At 58.7% G+C, this 18,873-nt stretch overlaps 3 protein-coding genes across 4 annotated transcripts in view; 1 reads left to right on the top strand and 2 right to left on the bottom strand.

The window, feature by feature from the left end:
* Positions 1-11,514, top strand: part of ZBTB46 (zinc finger and BTB domain containing 46) — a 49,626-nt gene extending 38,112 nt beyond the window's left edge. The window contains exons 4-5 of the mRNA XM_065921614.1: positions 6,286-6,461; positions 8,358-11,514. Of these exons, the coding sequence (XP_065777686.1) occupies positions 6,286-6,461; positions 8,358-8,729 (548 nt within the window). The 3' untranslated portion in view covers positions 8,730-11,514. The remainder of the gene's footprint in view (positions 1-6,285; positions 6,462-8,357) is intronic.
* A 217-nt stretch (positions 11,515-11,731) lies between these two features.
* Positions 11,732-15,921, bottom strand: SLC2A4RG (SLC2A4 regulator). Its single transcript, XM_065919162.1, has 9 exons — positions 15,810-15,921; positions 15,014-15,558; positions 14,594-14,718; positions 13,566-13,675; positions 12,963-13,126; positions 12,791-12,891; positions 12,453-12,690; positions 12,274-12,365; positions 11,732-12,185 (listed from the first exon to the last, which is right to left on the bottom strand). The coding sequence occupies exons 1-9, from the start codon at positions 15,919-15,921 to the stop codon at positions 12,074-12,076; spliced, it is 1,599 nt and encodes a 532-aa protein (XP_065775234.1). The 3' UTR covers positions 11,732-12,073.
* Positions 15,878-18,770, bottom strand: LIME1 (Lck interacting transmembrane adaptor 1). Of its 2 annotated transcripts, XM_065921622.1 has the most exons (7): positions 18,316-18,770; positions 17,863-17,952; positions 17,340-17,465; positions 17,102-17,159; positions 16,911-16,998; positions 16,477-16,826; positions 15,878-16,379 (listed from the first exon to the last, which is right to left on the bottom strand). In XM_065921622.1, the coding sequence occupies exons 2-7, from the start codon at positions 17,916-17,918 to the stop codon at positions 16,101-16,103; spliced, it is 957 nt and encodes a 318-aa protein (XP_065777694.1). In that variant the 5' UTR covers positions 17,919-17,952; positions 18,316-18,770; the 3' UTR covers positions 15,878-16,100. The 2 variants fall into 2 exon arrangements, with proteins under 2 accessions (XP_065777694.1, XP_065777695.1); XM_065921623.1 differs by lacking the exon at positions 17,863-17,952.
* Positions 18,771-18,873: the final 103 nt, after the last annotated feature.

The raw sequence follows: 18,873 nt of genomic DNA on the forward strand, positions 1-18,873 counted from the left end.
CTTGAGAGTCCCTTGGACTGCAAGGAGATCAGACCAGTCAATCCTAAAGGAAATTAGTCCTGAATATTCATTGGAAGGACTGATACTGAAGCTGAAGCTCCAATACTCTGGCCATCTGATGTGAAGAGCCTATTCATTGGAAAAGACCCTAATGCTGGGAAAGATTGAGGGCAGGAAGAGACGGGGGAGATAGGATGAGATGGTTGAATGGCATCACCAACTCAATGGACATGAGTTTGAGCAAACTCCAGGAGATAGAGAGGACAGAGGAGCCTGGGCTGGAGTCCATGGCGTTGCAAAGAGTTGAACACAACTGAGTGACTGAACAACCAAAAGATAAAAAAGAGAAACCAAGGAAACACCAGCCTAAAAAGGCTCATCAGTATCAGACAAAGGGAACCGCGGAGGAGTGTTGCTCCAGAGGCTGCTACACAGGACAAGAGAGTTCAGAGGGAAATGCAAATACTAGATGCACAGGCTGGGATTTTAGATATATGGAGTGAAAGCTGACAGCATTGAAAGGAGGAAGAAAGAAATCCACAGTTAGAGTTAGGGATTTTTAACAGATTTCCTTGGTAACTGATAGATCAGCAGACAATATCTGCAAGGATGGAGAAGATTTGAACACAATTTTCAAATATTAACCTGGAATAAACCCACTGAGTCACAAGATGCTGCTCTTTTCCTATATGTTGGACTCAACTTGCTATTTTGTTTAGGATTTTTGCATCTTTGTTCAGAGAAGTATTGGCTTGTAACAACATGGTCAACCAAGTCATACATCACATCAAACAAGTGCATAAACATTCCAAGTGCACAGAAAACATTTACAGATAGACCAAGCAGGAATGTAATGGAGATCTAAGCAAATGTCAAACAGTGAACTCATACAGAGTGTGTCCTCTAATCTCTGTGAAGTTAAATTTTAAAAATCAGCAACAGAAAGTTATGTAGAGTAAGTCACAATGGAAATTACAAAATATTTTGAACTGAATGATAATGAAAATATGACACATCGAAACTTGTAGGTTACATCTAAAGTCCTATTCAAGGGAAATTTATAGCTCTTGCACTTATTAGAAAAGAAGGTAAGTTTAACTTGAGAAGTCAAGAAGCGAGAAAAGAATAGCAAATTAAATCCACAGAAAGCAGGGGGAGTGAAACAGAGAGCAGATGTCAATGAAATAAAAAGCAGATGGACAACAGAAAAATGAACAAAATCAAACACCGATACACTGAAAGATTAGTAAAACAAACTCCTATCACAATTATCAGTAAGAAGAGAGGAGAGGAAAGCTGACTGTCAGTAGTAGGTATATAAAAATCATTACAAAGATATTATAGATGTTAGAATGATAATAAGGGAACATCGTGAACAATTTTGTGCTTGAATACATTTGACAAATTGGAGGAAATGGACAAATTTCCTGAAAAAACACAGTATATCAAACGGAGCATTTTGGGATGCCCTAGGGCCGTCGGTGGGTGGAGGGAGCAGGCTTAGGCGGGCTGCTCTGAACCGAATCAGAGATGCTGGGCCACAGGGCTGGCCCTGGTCTGGCCATGGGGTGAACATGGAGGGGACCATGACCCAGATATGAGAGCTGATAGAGGAGCACGGGGTGGCTCTGGGGTGGCTCTGGGGTGGTCGGTATGAAAGCTGTGCTCACAGGCATGTTATTTACCTTCTCTTGAAATCCCTCCCTCTTGAGGAGGGCAGCCCCGGCCAAGTCACAGGGCCCCAGATGCTGCAGAAAACAGAAACTGGGGGCGGGATTAACACAGATAGTGGAGATCAGAGGAGGAGACAGCAGATGCCCAGCCTGGCAGCAGCCAAGAGGGATAGGCAAGGAGGCCGTGGACAAGGGTCTGAGCAGACTATGATGGGGATGCTGAGGTGGGTGGAGTTCTCAATATGTGGTTCTGGGCACTTCCCTGGTGGTCCAGTGGTTAAGACTGCACTTCCAATGCAGGGGGCACGAGTTCGATATCTGAAATGGTTCTGGATGTTCCCTGGTCAGTGAGCTTACCGTAAATCTGATTCTCTGCAGGGCTGGGCGGAGACGTTGCTTCCTCTAACACTGCTTCACTGAGTGGTACTCTTGTAGATACATTCCTGCAAAACTGTAGGTCCCTGTTACTGAACTTCATACTTTAGATAATCTGGTGCCAAGTTCTGACCTCGCTTCCTCATTTTCAAGCTTGCCATTCGTCTTGTCCGCTTAATTCCAGGCAAAAGGGCTCTGTTTTCAGGGTGGATTGGTAGAGATTGTCTGTTTCAATTTGATGCTATCTGTGCCTTTTCATTTATTTTGATTACTTTTTCACTGGTTGGATTTTTAAGACTTTATTGGTATTTATGAGAATCAAACTGCATGATGTATAAAGGTGTTTAAGATATAGACTGTAAACCACAAGTCAAGCTTCTTTCCCTGACAAACTTCTTTTAATTACAGCAGTCAATGAAAACTTTCCTCAATACTGTTCATGAAAGTAGTTGCATGGTGCCCCCTCCCAAAGACACATGCATGTCCTAATTCCTGAGATCTGTGAATGTGATCCTATTTGGGAAAAGGTCTTCCAGACCTAATTAAGGATCTTAAGATAAGCTCTCCGTGGAATATCCAGTTGGTCCTAAATCCAGTGACCAGTGTCCTTATAAGAAACAGATGAGGAGACAGACACAGAGGAGCTGCCACAAGAAGATGGAGGCAGAGACGGGAGGGAGGTGCTGCAAGCCCAGGGAACTCCTGGAGCCCCAGAAGCTGGAAGAGGCAGGAAGGACCCTCCCCTGGAGCCTTGGGAGGGACTGCAGCCCAGCAACACCCTGACCTCAGGTGTCTGTCCTCCAAGATAGAGATGACAGGTGTGTGATGCTTTAAGATGCCCAGATTGTTGACATTTATATTAGCAGGAAACTGATAGGTAAAGAAAACACAAAATGCATCATTGTGGGTAGGCTCATTGTGCCTGGGGATGGGGGTCACACTCAGGTTTGTGCAACTAAATTGTTTTTCTAGGGGAAAAATACAACACTTGTGTACAGAGATAAGTATTTCTAACATGTAGGTCTGGATTGTTAAATGCAAGCTAGAATAAATAATTCAAATTTTAATTTTTATGTTTACAGAAGCAGAATAGAAAGTCTAAAATAACTCAGAAAGGTTATTTGAAATAAAACAACCTAAAAGCTGTCTCCTTGCGCTGCTTTTCCATCTCAGAGCAGGTGGCACACTTTCTGTGTTCCGTGCGATGTGAAAACTGGGTTGGTGCTGGGGGAACAGCCCGGAGGCTGGTGTGGGTGGCTGTGTTGCCACTGCCTCATCGAGGGCCAGGTTAGGCTGGGCCTGGTGCTCAGATGGGAAGAGAGATGTGGAGTGGGAGGTTTTCCTCCTTGGGAGCTGCCAGGTGTGGCCTGTCCAGATGTGCCAGGCTGGGTGCCCTCCCCTCTGTCCTGTCTTGGACCCTCACCTGGACCCACCTGTCCAATGGCCCTCAGTGGGGGGCTGGAGCCCTGCTCAGGAAGGGCTGCTTCCTCTAGGGTCCAAGAGCTGCCGAATGCTCTGGCTGTGCCTGCATCTGAGACCCGGGCCTACAGCTTTACAGGGAGCAGTACTGCTAACAGTGGTAACCACAGTCTGTGTCCCACATACAGAGGGTAGCCTTGGCCCTGTGAACCAGTATAGACCACGGCCTTGGCCCTTGGTGCACGCAGGGCCCGAGAGCCAGCATGGCCGCTTCTCAGGATTTCTCTCCAGGGGCAAAGGTTCTCTAGTAGGCATCTTATTGAGGCACTGTTTGCAAGGGTAAAAAAAAAATGGAAACAACTTCCATGTTTGTTGAATAAATAGTGATGTAGCCGCACACTTAAGAACTTACATTTAAGAATCATACTGTGAAAATGTAGTTCACAGATGTTATTGTGGCCCCCTGTGTGAAGGGACAGTGAATGGTGACTGTTCACGCCTCTCACCACCTGGTCTCACCCACTTCCCTCCCGGCACCTTCCCGCCCACCCTGGCTCCCAGCCACACGCATGTCGGAAGTTTCTAGATGTGAGAAAAGGCCTTACTTCTTAGGACAGGCTTGGATGCTGAGAGAGGCCTGGTGGCCATGCCCAGGTTTGGAAGGGACATGGAGCCCCTCTATGTGTACAGACATGGGCAGGCGGCGGGCTTGGGGGTGGCATGGATTCTGAGCTGTGATGACGTCCACACAGCCCATCTTGGGGCTGTTATGGCCTCCCCTGGTGAAGCCATTGGCCTGTGCGTGGACAGGGGTCATCCTGGGCAGTGTGTCCCTGGTGTCTGACTCCATGGGGTGCGGGAGATGACAGAGGGAGAGTGCGGGTCCATGAGGTCAGTCAGGCTCCCGGCAGGCCCTGTGGACAGTCTCATTGACAGTGTTCTGGGAAATAAAGGGGTCTGGCCACTTGATTATTTAGATGCCCTTTAAGATGTCTCAGGAGAAAACCTATGACTTGATTTTTGTTGTTGTTCAGTCACTCAGTCGTGTCCGACTCTTTGCAACCCCATGAACTGCAGCACACCAGGCTTCCCCGTCCTTCACCGTCTCCCGGAGCTTGTTCAAACTCATGTCAGTTGAATCAGCAATGCCATCCAACCATCTCATCCTCTGTCGTCCCCTTCTCTTGCCTTCAATCTTTCCCAGCATCAGGGTCTTTTCCAATGAGTTGGCTTTTCGCATCAGGTGGCCAAAGTATTGGAGCTTCAGCTTCAGCATCAGCCCTTCTAATGATATTCAGGATTGATTTCCTTTAGGATTGACTGGTTTGGTCTCCTTGCAGTCCAAGGAACTCTCAAGAGTCTTCTCCAACACTACAGTTTGAAAGCATCAGTTCTTCTGTGCTCGGCCTTCTTTATGGTCCGTCTCTTACATCCATACATGACTACTGGAAAAACCATAGCTTTAACTATACAGACCTTTGTCAGCAAAGTAACAGCTTGTTTAAGAAGCAAAAAAGTCTTGCTGCCTGTTGCCTGGTGTGTTTCAGGGTCAGAGGTGCAGAGTGAACACCCACTTCTCTATGCTTGTGGAGACATAGGCGTGTCCAGGGCCTCTGGACTCAGTGTTGACATACTGCACCATCCCCTGGGCGTCATTTCTATGGCAACCTGCCTGGGGCTGGGGCCTGAGAAGCAGAATGGATGGGTGGCGAGGGCCCTGATCGGTGTGATATGCTAGGTGGCCTGGGGTTGGGGAAACTGGGCTGGACGGAGCCATCCTGTCACATGTCCAGCAGCCTGGCCGGCTCTCTTGGGCGAGAGAGGCCAGCTTCAGTCACCATAGTTTCCCCAGCTTCTCCTTGCCCTGCTAGCTGTGTCATGCTGTGGCCACTGGTTTCTTGTCTGCTTCCCTCTGGTGCCTCCAGGGGTAGCCGTGACCACGGCTGGGCCCTGCTGGGTGCGGATGTTTGGCGGGGTCTGACAAGAGGTCCTCCTGCTGCTGGTATTCATTCCACCTGCCCGCCTTTGGCCTGATGGTCAGGAAACTTGGTCTGTCCCTTGGGTGTGGGTGCTTGGGTGCAGTCGGTGAGTGTTGTGGGTGGCATGAGGGCCGGGGGCTGATTCCAGACGCCTGAGACAGATGTCCATCCTGGGCTCCCCTCCTGGGAGGAAGTGCCACCAAGCACTTGGGAGGGCCTCCCAGCAACCCTGGTGAGCTCAGGTGACCGACCCAGGAGCCATGGGTCTGGGTACGGGGTGCCCCTCGTACCTCCCTCCCTTGGCTCAGGGAGGTGACTATGGTGTCCGTGACTGCCCAGCACAGGGGGCGTCACTCCGGATGAGCTGCCCTAGTGCCCGGTGGGCCTCACACAGTGGTACTATCCCCCATGAGCCCCCAAGAATGTGGCCCCAGCCTGGGGCCCACAGTGTCACTCCCTGAAATGTGGGCACCCTGACACCTCACATCCCCATCCTGCCTGGACAAAGCGTGCCCTGGACCGCTTGCTTTGGGGCCTGCTGGGGCCGGCTGCTCGCTGTGTGTTGGGGGCTGGCGGCCTCTCACTAGGCTGCGTCCACCAGGCAGCACCATACCCTGTCGCGGCCATGTGGAGGTGTGGACCGTGTGGAGATGGGTCTGTTGATGCCGCGCGTGTGGACTCGTGTGTTTCGGGGCTGATGTAGGAGGTACCGGCTGATCTGAGAAGCGCACTTTCTCAGAGCATGGGCACAGCCCCCTCTGGCCCGGGCCCAGGCCTGGCGGGCGGGCTGGGCGGGACTTGGGGCTGACCGGCAGCCGTCTGTCTTGTCTGTCTTGCAGTGAACGAGTTCACGGTCATCAGGAAGAAGTTCCGCTGCCCCTACTGCAGCTTCTCGGCCATGCACCAGTGCATCCTCAAGCGGCACATGCGCTCGCACACCGGCGAGCGGCCCTACCCCTGCGAGATCTGCGGGAAGAAGTTCACTAGGCGCGAGCACATGAAGCGGCACACGCTGGTGAGCGGCGCTGGGGGCGGGGCCACGCCAGGGCGGCGTGGGGTCATCACGGGGTCAGTGTGGGGAGCAGGGGTCGGTCCAGGCAGGATGAGGATGTGGGGTGTCAGGGTGCCAAGGGAAGCCCTGAAGTGGGGTCCACTCTGCGGTGGCAAAGACCAGGACAGCAGGGACCCCCACATCCCTCCTGACTGGCTCTGCCCCCAGCCCCAGGTGCAGAAGGCAAGATGGGCACATCGCCCCGGCCCCACCCCTCAGGTTTCCCCTGAGACCGCCTCTGCTCCAGCCCGGCTTCTGCAGGCGCCTCCTTCCCTGCCAGGACCCTGCCCCCACCCTGGTCTCCTACCAGGCAGCCACTTCCTCCGTGGCCCTCCCACTCCCGCCCTGCAGTCGCCATGGGAACCCACGGCCCCTGGAAGGTCTGACAGCCTGGCTCGCAGCTCAGGAGCAGGTGCTGTGTGGATGTATTTGCTTGGCCAGGAAGTGATAGAGAAGGTCTTGCTTGAAACCGCGAGGCAGGCAGAGTCACCAAAAAGCAAGCGAGGAACCCTTGGGTGGGTGAGAAAACAGGGAGGTCAGGCGACTTGGGGCAGGGGCAGGAGAGAACGTGAGGTGGTGTGAGTGAAGGGACCTCAGGGCCGCATGGGCTGGCCAGCAGAGCAAACCACCAGGAGGCATAAAGGGACCACATCTCTGTGGTGAGGGGCCCAGGTGCGTCCTGGCACAGGGCTGGCCATCCAGGGGGGCCAAGGCGAGATCTCAGGCATGACCCTGATGGAGTAAGCCAAGTGAGGGAGTGAGTCCAAGCCCACCACCCTAGCACCCGCATCCTTCCTTGCCCATCCATGCATCCATTCAGACAAGTGTCTGGCCATCTGGTGCTGGTGGACAGGTTCCCATGACTCCCCAGGAACTGCCCCCACCGCCCAACCCTGCTGTGACCAGACTGAAGTCTTAGCTCTCTGGTTGGGAGAGGGTTGCATAAGTCCTGGATTTAAAATGTAGCAAATGAAAAGAAGCAGGAAGAGCCCCTGGATCTAATGATCTGAGGCTCTGTTCTGAAATCAGATTCTGTGAGGAGGCCCAGTTCCTCCCGATGTCCATCTCAGGCTGTGTCTGGCCTCCCGCCTGCCCAGGCTGGCTGGCAGCAGTCCTTGGTCCTCATGGTTGAGGTTTAGTGTAAGGGCACAGTAGGACAAATCTTCAAGGTGGTCTGTGCGACCTCTTAGCTGAGAAGTCCAGGGCACTCAGCCAGGCACATGGACGGGTCCCTCCGTAGGCCTGTCGGTCAGAGAATTCAGAAAGGCTTCACTGTTCCCCTCCGAGCCCCCAGCCCTGCCTACCCTGTGGGTGGGCATTCAGCACAGCTCTGGGCTGTCCTGACGGCTTCCCAGAAGTCAGGTGGTCGAGTCACCCCAGTCACTGCTGTCCCGAGGCTCCCATCATCCATACCTCAGTCATTGGGGGCCACCGGAGTCCCATCCGTCCCCTTGTGGGGCAAAAGCTTGGGTGTGGCAGAGGTGACTGCTCTGCCATTTTTGCTGGGAGGTGTGGGGAGCAGCACAACCTCCAGTGAGATCTGAGCCTGGGGCCAGTCCTGCTGGGGGACATGACCAGCCTGGTGCCCAGCACACCTCTGAATGGAAACAAGTTTGGTGGCACCTGCAATTCTGTATGTCCTGGCTTTGTGCCTTGACCCCTGGCCAGGGTTAGGGGTGTGAGCATCCTAGTGGACTGAGTCTCCACCCCGCACCCAGACCTCACCCTCTGGGCCCCCCAATCATCCCGTCTACCCCTGCACTGACTGCCAGCCCCCCACTCACTGACCTCTGTCCTCCCACACTGACCGTCATCCCCCGGCACTGACCGCCCGCCACACTGACAGCCGTGCCCCCACAGGTGCACAGCAAGGACAAGAAGTACGTGTGCAAGCTATGCAGCCGTGTGTTCATGTCGGCTGCCAGCGTGGGCATCAAGCACGGCTCACGGCGCCATGGCGTGTGTGCTGACTGCGCAGGTGGCAGCGGGGCTGGGTCCCTGGATGGTGGCGGTGCAGAGGGCTCCCCTGAGCTGTTTGCGGGAGACGGGCCATACCTGGAGGACCCCGAGGACCCACGCGGCGAGGGCGAGGAGGAACTGGGCGAGGATGAGGACGACGTGGGCCTAGCCCCCGAGGACGCGCTGCTGGGGGACAAGGAGGACGAGGACTCGCCGCGGGGGCCCCACAGTCCCAATGGGGGCGCGGACAAGGACTTCGCCTGGATCTCCTAGGCCAGGCGGGCAATGGGCTGCGGCCGCCCTCACCTGTGTGTGCCCCGGGCCCCTTCCCCTGCTACCCCCCACCCCTCATGGACAGCAACCTGGGGCTCTGAGGCGGCCGCCACCCCGGCTAGGGGGGCTGGGGACACACACAGGGTGGGGGCGCAGAGTGGATTTGAGCCTTGAGAGAGCCTGCAGCATCTCTCCCAACTGGGGCGTGTGGCGGGCCTCAGGGGAGCCCAGGAGGCTGGCGGCCAGGAAGGGGTCAGCCCTGGTCAGGGCCTCCTCTGTGGCCCTGAGACCCGGGTCCAAGGCTGTTAGGAGAGTTCCCCCAACCCCGGCCATCCAGGGCTGAGTTCCCCCGCCCCTTGTCAGCAGCACAGGGACTGCTGGCAGCTTGAGAGCTGTGCCTGCGGTGGCAGCCTGTGGGATCCAGGTCGGGCGCCCACAAAGGCCTGCGGCCCTCCCACCTCTGGGCTTTGGTGCTCAACACACAGCAGCTGCCGACCTCGGCCAGGGCGCCCAGGTGCTATCTCCCCACGGAGGCAGCCGGGCGGGCGGGCCCAGGTGCTCCCACTGCAGGCGCCTCCTCTTTCTCCGTGTGCACTTCTCTGAGGGCCGGGCCGGCCTGCCCCTCAGCCCCGCCGTCCTGCTGCGCCTAGGCCACTCCTGCTGACCCTCCCGGGCGGCTTGCCTTCCTTGCTGCTAACACCGGAGGGTGTCCCTGACGCCCATGCTGCTCACGCCGCCCGCGGGGGCCACCCCACTCCCCAGGTGCTCTGGGCCCCAGTTCCGTGAGTTGCTAAGGAAACTGAGGCCGGCACGTGAAATGGTTTTGTTCGGCATTATCTTCAGAGTTGTCTTTCCTTTGGCTCCTTCCCAAGCCTCGCCGTCTTGTAAACGAACTCATCCACCCTTCTCGAGGGACCAGGGTCCCACCTCGTGCCGTGAGGACACTGCCCGCTGCCCGTCCCCATCTGGCTGCCGGTCCAGCGCCAGCCTGTCTTCCTTAAGGCTCGTGACACATGCATTCCATCCCCTGCACCCACCTTTCTTGGGAACCCCTGTGGGACCCCGAGTCAGGGCCCTGTGGTGCTGAGCTGGGGCTGGAGGAGAGCTGGGCTGGGTTTTCTCTTTTCACTTAGCCTGCACCAAATGGCTTCCCTGTGTTCTTGCCGGGTTCCCTCTCCTCTTTCTAGACGGAGAAAGGCCAATTCCACCAACCCCTCCCAGGTGGCTGCTGTGGGGGCGGCGGGAGGCAGTCAGGGCTGGCTGCAGGCACCTGGATGGTGCTGTCCTTGAATCCCTGCCCAGGGGAGAAGTCACAGCTTCATGTTTTGTTTTGTCTTAAACACCATCAGCCACATTTTTCTCGCAAGAGGACTGTGCTCCCATCCTCAACTGTTGGTATCCTTGAGGGAAGGGCCAGACGGCGGGGGCAGGAGCCCAGGGTGAGGGGGCTCCGGGGCCCGCGCCCCCTTCTGCCTTTCATAGTGGGGCCTGTCTGAGCCACTCGGAGGGGCTCCCCATTGTGTACCTTCCCCCCACTTTCTAACCCCTTTTATAAACAAGACTTACTTTCTTATCAGATGCATTTGGAAACCAGACCTTTGCTACCAAGCATCTCTGGGTTTTGTACAGGGCCACCTCTGCGCCACTCTCAGGACCTGCCCACTCCCATTCTGGACCATGCTAGCTGACCCCTCTGGGGCCCTCGGTGCCAGAGGGGCATTTTCTCCCTCAAAACGATACTTCACTGGGATACTCACCTCCCGCCCCTGAGCCCCTGTGTTAATTCTTGTGTGAGCTGGATTTCAGAGATGGAGGCAAACATGAAGGGAAAGACATGTAATGAAGTTTTTTTTTTTACCGTGGTCTTTTTTTTTTCTCAAAGCAATGTTTAAACTAATAAATATTTTTTTATGAAGTAGAAAGCGTGTAGATCACATCTCACATTTTTGTACCTTCCCGTGTATGCGTCTGTGTTCAGCGTCTGCATCACCAACGTGGAAGGTGGGCCATCAGGCGGCTCGTTCTTTGGGGTAGGGGAGGGGCGGGGAACCAAGATTTTGTATCAAGCTCTGGATCCTGACGGGGTTGTATGTTTGGACTCTGGGTTTGGGGAACAGTCACAACACTGCCAGGACTGGATAGGGACCTCGATTGAAAGGACACAGCTACTGCTTCCAACTTTGCACATCTTCCTTTTTAGAAAAGAGAACTCTTGAGAAAATGCAAAAACTGGAACTTTTTGCAATATTATATGAAAGATAATCTTATTTTCGCTCATTCTGTGACATGTGCAACTCTTAAGAAAGCCATACTTTATGGTGTTTTTATTTTTAGATTCTATATTGTGTTTCGTACCCGGCCCTTTTTAGAACTCCTTGTAGTGAGGGCGCTGTGTGTGTGCTTTTCTTAAATATTTATTTTTTCAACATGCTTTCAACCTGTCAACAAAAACAAAACAGACAAAAAAAGGGCAGTGTTTGAAGATTGTTGATTTTTTTTTTCTGGGGATAATCTATATTATATCAACTTTATATTAACGACTATAAACCTGTGTTTGTATTGGAAATGTGTTTCACATTTGTGGGGGGTCTTTTGTAATCGGTCGGTGGAACAACAGGGCTATTGCCTGTTTCCCTGGAGCCATCGATGCCAACAGCACCTCCTCCCTAGTGGTCTTGAGATTTCTTATCTGCTGGGTGCGCTCTGGGACCCCTGTGGGTCTCATCTCTGTGACGGGATTAGTTAGATATTCTTGCAAAGCGATCACTTTCAATAAATCGGGAAATTGCTGCTTGAGCCATCGCCTTGTGTGTGTTACAGACAGCGTCCCCTCCTTCGGCCTTGCCCTGGGTAGAGGTGGCCAGAGGGCGCCCCCCCCCCCAGCCCTTTGTGGCCTGGCTACTGGCCTCCTCACTGCCCATCTGCTAGCCCTGCCTGTGGCAGGGTCCCAATTCCATGTCCCTTCCCACCCAGGAGACAGACACAGCTTTTGGAAAAGTCCCGAATCTTTAATTTTACTCTTCGCCTGGTTCAGCCCAGACGTGAGACACCTGAGCAAACACGGCACAGACATGCGCCTGGGCCCTCAGTCAGGTGAAGTGCGGGCAGGGGGCGGCCCCCCGACACCCCTCAAAGTGCATCGAGGACACCCTGCGTGGCTCCGTCACACTCCTGACAAGTCCAGGGCCAAATAAGGGGCGGCCACCCCGGGCCAAGGGGACAGCGGTGAGGTTTGGCTTTAGTGCAAAAGGCCAAAGGCTGGTTTCTTCAGAGGCACTTCTGAGTGGTGGGGACCTCCCCTCTTAAAAAGAAGACCCTGCAGCTCGGAGAAGCCCTGGGCAGGCTCAGTCCAGGAAACGCTGGCAGGCCTTCTTCCAGCGGCAGGCCGTGCACCACAGGTCCCGGTGGTCCATGCCGTACACTTTCCGGCACTTCTTGGCATCACCCCGGGGCTTCCTGGGGTAACACACAGATGCATAGGGTGCTATTGGGGCTGGGTCCCTCCCTGCCTGGCGCCCACCCTGGCCCCTCTACACACACGCACCTTGGGTTGGCACTGGGTTTGGCGAGCAGGGCTGGTGCACAGGCCCTGACAGGAGTGGGCTGTGACTCCAGGCGGACGGGTGCCAGGCAGCCCTGAGAGGAGGTACTGCTATGGCCTCGTGCTCCTTGGGAGCCGCCCGCGGCCTCACCCACCTGGTGGGCATGGTCACTGGGGCACACCTGGGAGGGGGATGTGGTGCTCAGCACCGAGGGTGGGGGCAGGGCAGGCAGGCGCAGAAGGCTGGGCAGGGCCAGGGGCTCCGGTGGCTCCAGGCGGGGAAAGGCAGGTGGCACGGAGGCTGTGGGGGACCCTGGGGTCAGGCCAGACAGCCCATCGGTCAGCGAGTCCAGGCCGCTGTCCAGCTCTGTGTAATAGAAGTCCTCCTCGCCATCACTCTGCTCCAGTTCAGCCTGCCGCCTGCAAGGTTGGGGGAGTAATGGGGGATGGAGGTGGGGTTGAAGCAGAAGCCTGCCTGGCACCCCGCCCCTCCCCCGTCCCCGTCCCTGCCCCGCCGCACCCCAGGTGCACCAGGCGAATGTGTCTCTGCATTCCCGACGCGGAGCTCAGCACCTTCCCGCAGCGCTTCCACAGGCACTGGAACAGCCCCTGCAGCGAGCTCTGGGCAACAGGGGGCGGTCAGGCTGGGCACCCCCTGCATCCACCCCGCCCCAAGGACCACCCCAGCTCACCTTCCTCTTCCTCAGCGTGGACTCCCCGAACAGGAAGTGGGCTGCCTCAGGGGGCAGCGGTGGCGACGGGGTAGATGGAGAGGACTGGTCACTGGCAGGGTCCCAGCCCCCGCCGCAGCCCGGTGGCTGCATTGGGGCTTCCCTCCAGGGCTCCAGGCACGGTTCTGTGGACACACACAGGTTCCCATGTCAGGACTTTGGGGCCCAGGCTATGCTGCAGATGCTGCTGGCTACAAGTTCCTGAATGCACAGCCTCTGTCTGTTCACCTGTCCCTGGGTGAGCTTGGAGGACAAAAAACCTCTTGAAGCAGCAGTGGCAGGGAGAAAGTGGCCACTACAGCCTGGGGACAAGGCTTTCCAGCACTGAGAAGGAAACATAGAAGAATCTGAGGTGGGGAGATGCCTGGCCTGCTGGGTGGAGACAGACAGGTCCCGGGGCCGCAGGGAGGGGCAATGGATGTCTTGATGTCCACTTCAGGACTCAGGAGATGCACTTGGAAGATTGTATTCCAGCTGGAGTCTGCCTGCCCCACCGGGCTTGACAGCTCATAGGATCCTGAGCCCCGCCACCACCCCCAGCCCAAGCCAGGTCTCTCAGCTCACCTGTGCTGAAGGTCACACCTGGGGCCCCCAACAGGAGGGGGCTGGTGGATAGGCTTGTGAGGGCTGTGGCAGCCATGACTTCGTCCAGTCGGGCTTTTCCTGGGGGGCTTCTGGAGGAGATGTGGGTAGGGGGCAGGTGGGGCCCAAGAAGTACTCCAGGCCCGCCCCCTGGCCCGACACACGTGCAGGCCTGGGCACGTGTGTGCACCCGGCTCCCTCACTCCAGGAGCCGGCTGGGCAAGATGCCCAGCCCCACCCCCAGCTCGAGTTGCCAAGTCCCAAATCCCCAGGAACCACCAGGAACAGGCTCGGGCTGGGGTCTTCCTCCCAAAGCCTGACTTCTCTGCAGCCTGGCCTTTGTTCCACCGTGCCTTCTTCAGACCCTGGTGCTGGGCAGGGGTCTGAGGCCACCGACCAGTGCAGCCAGGCCTGGCCAGGCCCAGCCCTCCCCCCAATCACACATTAACCAGGGTTGTGCAACAGCAGCTGTGGGCCTAGAGCCAGGCCTGGGAGGGCGGGAGCAGCCAGCAGTCAGCAGCAGCCAAGGGAGACTGGGCTGTAAGAACAAGCGGGTCCTGGGGCCCCAGGGGGCCAGGCCAGGCCAGGCCCTTGCCTCCACGGCCAGCCCAGGGGGTCAAGCACCAGGGAGGGTTTCTCTGCAGATAGGGATGGGGAGATGGTCATTTGGGCCCAGGATTCCTGGACAAATTTCACACTGGCCTCACTGCCTCTTCTGCAAAGACAGGGACATGCACCCCTCCATGATCTGCGTTTTGAATCCCAGGGGTTTGGGGAGGGGGTGAACAAAGCATACTAATACATTGGTCATTTCTACTCAACTCCTCCAGGTCAGGGGAGCCAGGAGGCAGTGACAGAAACCCAGTTCAGGACGCTGACCTGCCCTCCATCGAGGCCTCCCTGCGGGATTGAGGTCGAGGAGGATCCAACCTGCGCCCATCCACTAGCCCTGCACACAGGCGCACGTGTGCACACGCCCCCATTGGCCTGGCAGTCGGGCCCTGTCTCACCTATGCGCTGGCACTGGGATGTGCGCTGACGGCGTCGGGGGCCCAGCCGCCCCCGCCCCTGGGGCTCCGAGGTCCGCGGCTCGCGGCTCTGGCTCCTGGGGCAGCGCGAACTCCACAGCAGGGCCCTGAGGACGCGGCCGGCTCAGCGCGGGGAGCGGCAGGGTCCCCACCCCCACCGCCACCGCCACCCAGACCCACTGGTGCCCGCCCCCAAACCGGCTGCGGCCGGTGTGGCCCCGCCCTGGTCCCGCCCCCGGCCGTCGCGGCGGGAAGCACTCCGGGAGCCGGCCCAGCCCCGCCGGACCCACGAACACGCGCGGCGACGCGCCGCCCCCACCCGCCCCGCCCGGGGGCCCAAAGTTCGTGCAGCCCGACGCCATCTTCGCAGCGGGAACTTTGTCGGCGCCCCACGCCCGGTACCTGCGGCGGCGCGGGTACCGACACGGGCGCGGTCGCGGGGTCCTGGCCGGCGGTGCGGAGTGGGGGACGCCCGCAGCCCCGGCCGGACGCCGGAGGGCGCTCGGCCTCCATAGCTGGCCGGCCGGACACCAAGGCTGCAGCGGCTAGGGCGGACGCTCGGGACGCGGCCCCGGGCCGGGCCGGGCCGGGCTGGCCGGGGCGCCGACCCCCGCCCTGGATCGGCCGCCGCCCGCGCCGCGCCGCCCCGAGGCTGCCGACCGGCCCCGCCCCCTCCGCCCGGCCCGAGGTCCCGCCCCCGCCCCGCGGTCCCGCCCCCGCCCCGCGCCCATTGGCCCGCTCCACAGTCACGCCCCGTCCCAGGCAGGCTGCTCCCGCGCTGGCCGCCTCCCGCGCCGGTCTAGGAGGGGTCCCGGCTGGCACAGCCCGCCCGCCCGCCCGGCTCCCGCCCCCGCGTCCGGCTCCCGCCCCCGCGTCCGTGCGCCCGGGTCCCAGGGCTGGCAGGCTTCCTCGAGGGGAGTCTCTGCTCGTCACTTGGGCGGTCCTCCCTGGAACAGGTTATTCTTTAACGTACGACTGACTGCCTATCTCCCCCGTCCCTTATGTAACTCCAGGGACTGTGGCGGAGCCTTCCCTGGCGATCGGGGTCCAGGTCCCACCCTGCGGCTGCCACCGTGCGACCCAGCTCACCGCTCCGAGGAACCCTTCGGCCTGACGACCGCCCCCCAAGCTTGCTCCCCTCCCCACTAGGTCTTCTGAGCCCGACCAGAGGCAGTCCCAGCTGACCTGGCCCAAGTACCTGGCACGCCCAGCGGAACCAAACCCCACCCCCAAGGCTCCCAGGGTGAGGAAGAGCAGGCTGAGGTATAGGGATCTGGGGCTTTATTGAGACCCTGCCCTGCAGAGGACATGGCAGTCAGGATCCGGGGGACCCCACAGGCTGGCAGCGCTGCTGTCTGGAATTTGTGTTGTCAGTCGCGTGTAGGGGAGAGACTGTGGGGGAAACGAGGGTTCGCAGCCCACTCTGGAGGAAGGATCATCTGTAATTAGGTGTTCAGGGCAGGGAGGCAATAAAGACCCCTCCCCAGGCTTAGACAGGAAGCGAAGTGTCTCTGTGCCCTGAACACGTCCTTTCCTGATAGGAGCTGGAGCTGGGGGGCTCCAGAGTTGCTCCCATCTCCTGGATGCTCTCATACACATTTTCCAGGAGGCTCTTGTCCATACCCAGGTCCCCAAGAGGGAGGACCTCATAGGCCGGGTCACTCCCCAGAGCCAAAATTGCTCCCCCACCTTTGGGGTCTGGCTGGTCTGTGGCAGGTCCTGGGTCCCTCCTTTTAGGTTTGTTGACCCTGGAATACAGGATGTCCACCTGGAGAAAGGAAGCCAGCCCAGGGAGGGTCAGTGCCATCCACTCAGTGAAGGACCTGCCCAGTCCCACCCACCCTATCTCACATCCTTTGGGTTACCTGAGTGGCTGGGGTTGCCTCGACCTTCCCCTGCCCCAGGCCTTGGGGGCCCCGATCTGTTCCCCTGAGCTTCTGGACACAAGCATACTCAGCTACCACAGGTCTGGCCTCAGGCCCAGGCCTGGCATAGCTGCTGGTCAGCCGTGCCCCTGCCCACACCCCAGAGCTAACTGCCAGCCTGGCCCTGGGGATTGTTGCCAGCCCCACGTTGGAATAGGTGGCCTCCAGGTCAGTGGAGGGCGCAGCCAGGGGCAGCTCCTGGTGTGAGAAGGGTGCCGGGGGCCTGGTCATGCCTCTGGATGCCTCCAGGTACTGCAGACGTAGGAGATCCATGCTGGCAGGCCGTGGGGCTGTGGGTGGGGGGAGGGCAGAGGTTACTGGGGGATCTGGGGATGCCTGCCCACCTCCAAGACCCGGCCCTCCCACCAGCTCACCTCTGCTACAGGGCCGGCTGCGGTGCAGTTCATGCAGCCTGGTGTCGGACTTGCTGAGGGAGCAGTGGTGGGGTCGTCTTAGCAGTGACTGGGGGCAAGGAAGGCTGGTCGGCCTCCAGATGGCCCCACCCTGGCCCCAGGGAACCCTGGCCCCAGCAAAAGTCTGGCCCCAGGGACACTCTGGCACTCACCACTTCTGCCGGCATCGCACTGCCCTGCAACCTGGACAGCTGCCTCCGTGCCTGCTTCCTGGGTGCCAGAGGGTCATCAACCCGGGGAGGCAGAGACACAGGTCAGAGATGTCAACCTCCGGTCCAAGGCCCGTCAGGAAGTATGTGTACAGAGCCATGCTGGGCCTGCCTGAGTCCCGCCCCCTCTGGCTGTAGAGCTGAGCCAGGCCCCACCCAGGCCAGGCAGGGATGGACATACCTGTTGCAGGCTGTGCACAACACCCACAGCCAGAGCAGCAGCGTGAGGCACCCTAGGACCCAGAGAGCAGGAGGGACCGAGGACCCCTGTTGCCTCATCCTATGAAGATGTGGACGAGCCTGCAAGCTGAAGACTGGTGCTGGAGGCTGAGGGACTGGGAACCCACCTGACAGCCCCACTTCTGTGTCTCATGCTGCCAGGAGGTCCCCTCCCCGCCGTGCGCTGTGACTCAGCACACAGGAAACCCCAGTCTCAGTAGCCCCTCCCTCCTACGGAGGCCGAGGGGACACAGCCTTGGCGCCCACCTTCCCACCTCTGTCTGGGGGGTGCTGGTGTGAGGTGTGTTCTGACTGGCCCCCACAAGGACCTGAGTTGGCAAGGATGACCCAAGTGATGGCTGAGCATGGGGCCAGTGAGAAGGGGCAGGGCAGCTGGGACCTGACCAAGGACCTCCTGTGGTCAGAGGCAGAACCTGAGACCCAGGTCACACCCCAGGAAGGCAAGTCACAGGCCACAGACTCACCTACAGCCACGTCCTGCCCAGGAATGGCTCCTGTCCAGGTGGTGCCCCCTGGCCATCCACTAAAGACTGGCCCCCTCAGGGACTGGGAAGCTGGGGGGTCAAGCAGGCTGGAGGGGCTGCTCTGAACATGGACTCCCCCTCTCCCCCTGGCTCGCCACCCCTCCCCTCCCACTGCCCCTGCCATTGGATGTCCACTTCCTGGAATCTTGGCAGAGCTGCTCGGGGGCAGGGGGGAGCAGGTGTCCAGTTGCACAGAGCTATGGGGTGGGGAGTCTCTGGAGGTGGGGGCCAGTCTGCCTAGGCCCAGCAAGTGGGCTTTCCTCACCAGAGGGCCCAGTCCCAGTGCCCTGACCTGGTAGGGCCCAGTCCTCCCAGACTCCAGCCCTCAGCTGTCCTAGGAAGGCACTAAGGAGCTTGGGGCCCTGGCCAGGCTGGAGGTGAGTGGGCACTCACCGAGGCCAGGACGTGGTGTGGCTCCTCCGCCGTCTGGAGGCCAAAGTGGCACTCACCGAGACCTGGCTGTGGTACGGCTCCACTGTCTGTGGTGGCGGGCAGCTTGGGCGCCTTGAGGCACAGTGCCTTTGTCGTCTGCAGCCCAGCTCCCCACTTCACTTCCTGTGCGCCTCACCTCATCTCCCCGCCACGGCAGCCACCCCCACCTGCTGTGGCCCAGATGGCACTTGGTGGGGCGAGTCGGCACTGCCTCCACCCATGATGTGGTGGGTGCGCGGGTAAGGAGACTTGCACGACACCCCCAGCTCGCTGGATCCTCCTGCCATTACCAGTGCTGCCCCGGGCACAGCACGGCCAAGGGCTCCTCCCACCACTGCAGCACCAGCTCCACCCATTTGTGGGTGTCAGGCACTGTGCGGGCACATCCTAGGCTGTGACCCACATCTGGGAGAGCAGCAAGGAGGCCCATCCTCCTGGTCCTCTGAGCTTGGGCAGGGGCAGCAAGCTCACTCAGGACCCCTCCAGCCCAGCCCTGTGACCTGGCACAAAGACCCCTAC

This window comes from Muntiacus reevesi, chromosome 2 (genome assembly GCF_963930625.1).
Source record: "Muntiacus reevesi chromosome 2, mMunRee1.1, whole genome shotgun sequence".
Taxonomy (NCBI): domain Eukaryota; kingdom Metazoa; phylum Chordata; class Mammalia; order Artiodactyla; family Cervidae; genus Muntiacus; species Muntiacus reevesi.

What these genes read in the sequence shown, in the direction of transcription:
- SLC2A4RG (XM_065919162.1), bottom strand. Translation starts at nt 15,921, where the DNA reads ATGTCCTCTGCAGGGCAGGGTCTCAATAAAGCCCCAGATCCCTATACC. An exon ending in CGGTACCCGCGCCGCCGCAG is followed by an intron (nt 14,719 to 15,013) that starts GTACCGGGCGTG and finishes CCGCGTCCTCAG; the next exon opens with GGCCCTGCTGTGGAGTTCGC. An exon ending in ATTCGCCTGGTGCACCTGGG is followed by an intron (nt 12,691 to 12,790) that starts GTGCGGCGGGGC and finishes CCAACCTTGCAG; the next exon opens with GCGGCAGGCTGAACTGGAGC.
- LIME1 (XM_065921622.1), bottom strand. Translation starts at nt 17,918, where the DNA reads ATGGCCAGGGGGCACCACCTGGACAGGAGCCATTCCTGGGCAGGACGT. An exon ending in TTGTGCACAGCCTGCAACAG is followed by an intron (nt 17,160 to 17,339) that starts GTATGTCCATCC and finishes TCTGGCACCCAG; the next exon opens with GAAGCAGGCACGGAGGCAGC. An exon ending in GTGCGATGCCGGCAGAAGTG is followed by an intron (nt 16,999 to 17,101) that starts GTGAGTGCCAGA and finishes CCTTGCCCCCAG; the next exon opens with TCACTGCTAAGACGACCCCA.